The sequence below is a fragment of the Notothenia coriiceps genome, unplaced genomic scaffold, assembly GCF_000735185.1.
Source record: "Notothenia coriiceps isolate Sejong01 unplaced genomic scaffold, NC01 NC01_scaffold00032021, whole genome shotgun sequence".
NCBI classification, from domain to species: Eukaryota; Metazoa; Chordata; class Actinopteri; order Perciformes; family Nototheniidae; genus Notothenia; species Notothenia coriiceps.
The window spans coordinates 1-4,873 of NW_011364722.1; the positions used below are offsets into that span (position 1 = coordinate 1).

Here is a 4,873-nt window from a genome sequence, read left to right on the forward strand (position 1 = left end):
GGGGGGGTTTGTGAAAAGCAAAGTGCGACTCAGCTATTCCTTGCTGGATGGGTGCATTGTCCACATGCGTTTTATTCTGTTTTCACTCCAGGTTCCATCCTAATGAAACTGGCTGTGAAGAAGGATGGACATTATTTCTGCACACACATCAACAAAGTTGTTTTTGATCTAGTGAAACCTCTCCTTCAGCCCCAAGACAAAGAAACCAATGGCGGAAAAGGTACAGATGGTATTCCTACTCCAGACAGTTGGCCCGTTTGGACATTTTAAATTATTTTTGATCCAGTGGTGCAATCTAACAAAGTACATTTACTGAAGTGCTGTATTTGAGTACACATTTGAGGTGATTTACTCAAATGTCTATATTTCCTGCAACTTTTGTTAAAAAACTAAAAAATATATTTAAAAAGTCTCAGCTGGAAAACACATCATCCTAAACTGAACATGTTTGTCCTGAATAAACCATGAACAGTAGACAATTGTACTGGTAAATCAACACTCCTAAGTACTGTCAGTACATTTTAATGATGAAACGTGCATGCTGATGAACGTCCCTCTTTGTGTGCCTGTGTGTTTGTCCTTTTCAGTGTCAGAGCCCGTACAGCCTGTGAAAAGAGTGACACAGGGCTCCCTCTCAGCTGTCTTAGACAATGGAATTCATCTCTCATACAGTTTCTACGGTCCAACAGGAGAATATAGAGGTATTCATTTGTATTTTAATATTTCAAGCTTTACTTAAAATTGAAAATAATTTGAATATGGACCCTCTCAGTGCTTTGAATATTCCTGTTATTGTGTCTTGTTTAAACAAAGGGTTGAATTGACTTCCGTTTTGGCAGTATTAACTGTATTTCTGTTTGGTGATATCCTAGTGAGTCCTCAGGAGACCACAGAGGGAGGGGCTCCAGATACCGGCACCTTTGTCCCCAACCCTCCCCCATCCTCCACTTACTGCTCTAAGGGGACAGATCTGGACTCTGTTCCCTCCAAGACACACAACCCTGCCAGACCTCCACTGTCCCAGGTTCCACAAACTCACAAGAAGGCACAAATTAATACAGTCACGGAAATACGATTTTAAACAAAGGCTTATCAATGGCTTACTTTTTTTTTTTAATACAATACCTTTATCTTATTATGTATTCAATTTAAACCAATGTCTAGTCTGAGAGTCCATGTTTACATAAACAACCTTTTAACCATAAGAATTAAAGTTAAATTGGTCTCCAGACTCGATATGAAATAGTAACAACCATCTTGGGCGAAATGACCTATAGTTTGTATCTTGTGCTACATGTGAAGATTATATTGCTTTTATTATTGTATTGGTCATAACTTATGTTTGTGGTTGATTGTAATCTAAGGTGTGTGAAGGTCAGACAGTATTGCCATCGAGTCCATTCAACAGTCTCAGCCTGTCTGTACCTAACGGTCTGCTGCTGCAGTTCCTGCGAGAGGATGCACAAGGTCAGGGTTGCACTTTTTCTGAAAAGTATACACGAACAGACAAAGGTGTGTGTATTCTCACAAGTGTAGTTTTATAAAACTGCATGTGTAACGATGAAGTGAGAATAGGTGAAATAGCCCTGCCACTGGTAGTTATTGCACTCGGAGAGAAACCAAATCAAATTAAATTGAAGACCTTTTTATTGATAATTAAGTGGCTTTAATTTAAAAAAAATGTTTTAATGCATTCTGTGTATTCCATTTAAATTATTTGAGACTCAACCTGCAGATAGTGATTTGTGTTAAATGTGTTTGCCTTAAAATGTGAGTTTATATATTCCATACATTTTGTATTCCCATCACTCGCTGGAAAATATGTATTTGTATTTGTGTGTCCAGGAGTGTCCTCAGAGGAGCAGGGTATGTTGGTGAAACAGAGCTTTCCTCTTCATGGTGAAGGAGTTGTTGGGCAGCTTCAGGACGCTTCCCTCTCCAAAGAACTGTCCCGCATTGTCACCAGCCAGGGAGCTGTGATCCGAATCATGAGAGACGGGTCTACAGAGGTAAACATTGTGCACACATGTATGACTTCTTATTTGACAATGTATGACCTGAACTTCTTTTACCACACACACACACACACACACACACACTCACACTCACACTCACACTCACACTCACACACTCACACACACACACACACACACTCAACACTCAACACTCAACACTCAACACTCAAATCTCAAATCATATGTGCACTGCAGGTTCTGTTTGCTGATGGCTCAGTCAGCTTCAGCCAGGATTCTGGTCCGGTGTGGGTTCCTGATTCTGAAGTTGAGGAAGAAAACATGTCTCAAGAAACTAAGGACAGAAAGAAAGGTTAGAGTGCAGCACCACTGAATAGAAAACACTTCGATAATCACTGAGCACAGGATAAACCCAAACTTTGTATGTTTTATGTGTGTCTACACAGAGCCGAGCTCAGAGAAGGAGGCTGGTGGTCAGAGAGGTTTTTGGTTAACAACGAGTCCGTCTGGAGCTCGCATCTACACTGTGGGAACGACACACCAACACAAACCCACCACGCCTCTCCTCGCCTTCAAGGCCACAGACCCCATCACCCATGACGTAAGAGAGCAGTAGAAGTTTAGGTTTTCAGTTTCCTTTTTTTCAATGAATATAGATGTTAATTTCAGTAATGGGCATACATTGTTTCAAGGAGGTGCTCTTCTGTATTTCAATACATCCAATCTGTTTCTTATGTCAACATAATTGTCCGAGCATCTTTGCGTGTGTTGCTTCGTCAGTTGATGCTGACCCGTGAGGATCTGGTGGTTTCAGTCCGGAACCCCGACGGATCTTTAAGTGTAGAACATGCAGACGGAACCAGGATCACTAGCCTGTACCAACACAGACCACCAAGCACACCACAGCACACACTGCTGCACACAGGTGACCAGAATATACATACAAAACACACAAGCATATTCACATTAAGATGTACTTAATCTTTAAACTAAGGTTATTGTTTTGATCTGACCTGAGTCCATTTGTCTGTTACTTTCCAGGGGAGCAGCATGAGACCCTTAAATCAACCACTGAATCTGAGTGTGTGTGTGTCACGCGCTGTGCTGACAGCATTTCTGAAAATATTCAGGATGCTGTTGACAACGGTGAAGACATTAGCAGCAACAGTGCAAGGACAGCGTGTGACAAGGAGGGTGGGACTGAGTGTGAGGATGTGTGTGATGAAAGAGAAAGTAGTGTGTATAAGAACGGTGAGGAGAGTGTGTTTGCGGAAGACACTGTGGCTGGCAATGGTAAGAGTAGTGCATGTGAGAGCAATAAGGACAGTGTGTCTGCCAAGGAGCGGGTGGTGCTGGTGGAGAAGGAGGGCTGCTGCACAGTGGTGATGTACCCAGAGCGACACATGGCTCACGTCTTCTTAGCAGATGGGACTGTAATCACTGGGAACAACCAAGGAGCATATGAGGTGGGTAGTAAATGACAAATAACACATCTATTTTTAATGTTATGGTGGGATTTGTATGTGATTACAGCATTTTTCTACTTTTGTATTCATCTTCTCATTCATCTGCTACCTACCACAGTGTCAGTCTTGATATGATAAACATGTGGCACCAAGTCAGACTCTTCATGAATACATTTGCCTATAATAAATAGTCAACTATTTGTCACAACATCAACTTGTAGATAATTATAATCAATTAAATTGTATATGTTTCTCTTAAATGTTTTTTTTAACATTTAAACGTAAACTGCAAACATTGCCAGACAATTCTGCGAAAATGATAATTATGATTAACTATAGACAGGTTTGCATATAAGCTTTTTGGGTATATCTTTAGTAATAATAATGGTCCACTAGTAACATCCCTCAAACTTACTTTATAATATTTGGCCCTGTGTGTAGTGCTACAGGGGAAGAATGATCGCTTTTTAAACAAAAACAAATAATCATATTTCAGGGTGTGTTTTTTTTGTTGCAAGATAGATGGATGTGGATGTGCCGTACTTTACTGCTTTTAAGAAGATTGACAATCACACTGATTTACATGTTTGATTATTTGTGTATGCTTGTGTTTCCAAGGTGTTTCCATCCAGTGGGGGGCTCCTACAGATCCAAAGTGATGGGAAATGTGTGTACTCGTCCGACCCCATTGTAACCCCCAGTCCAATGGGTGGCACTCCAACAAACCAATCAGGAAGCTACACCATGAGTCATACAGACATAGTGGCCTGTGATGTTACAGACCCCGATGGGAACCACTTTCAGGTCAGGATTATAGGAAGATGTGAAGTAAGGAGGTGTCTGGGGGGCAGGGGGGCACAGGTTCAAACCCCACTACAGTTAGCATGTCGTTGTCAGTGTGTCCCTGGGAAAGACACTTCACCCCAATTTGCTCCTGTGAGGATTATCCACAGTATTGAGTATGTAAGTCGCTTTGGGTAAAAGCGTCTAACAAGTAACACGTAATGAAAACACACCGTGTCTGGTCCTGTTCTAACATCGTCTGGCAGCGACCGTACCTCGCGAGAGGAGGAGTTCCACGCTCCCCGAGAAACTTGGAAGTAGAGGAGACTTTGCGAACGAGGCCTAGGGTAGTTTGAGAGATCATTTTAGGACGTCAGTGTCTGTGTAAAGTTCGAAAAGGTTTCGTCATCATCAGTGTCACCAACTTCAAAGCTCCGAAAGAAACTGGTACCGGTCTTTAGTTGAAAAGGTCCCTGGTCCCAATCCCAAAAAGACGCAAAAACTTGTCCCTAATAAGGAAAAACGTAGACGACTCTTGGTGTCTCGACCATCTGGAGCCAAATTTTGAGTCGTAATTTTGGTGTGTTAATATCCTCCCTTAGGTCTTTCCAATTTACTGTGATGTATTTTCATTGTCGTTAACCTTTCAAA

The 4,873-nt window shown here is 41.6% G+C and overlaps 1 protein-coding gene across 1 annotated transcript; it reads left to right on the forward strand.

The window, feature by feature from the left end:
* Window positions 1-91: 91 nt before the first annotated feature.
* On the forward strand, window positions 92-4,568 carry LOC104960588 (sperm-associated antigen 17-like; the record flags this gene model as incomplete). Its single annotated transcript, XM_010788661.1, has 11 exons — window positions 92-220; window positions 588-701; window positions 873-1,024; window positions 1,365-1,467; window positions 1,846-2,009; window positions 2,211-2,325; window positions 2,420-2,574; window positions 2,754-2,898; window positions 3,015-3,439; window positions 4,058-4,262; window positions 4,489-4,568. Coding segments are annotated over 11 exons (1,787 nt in total), but the record flags the coding sequence as incomplete, so codon positions are not given.
* Window positions 4,569-4,873: the final 305 nt, after the last annotated feature.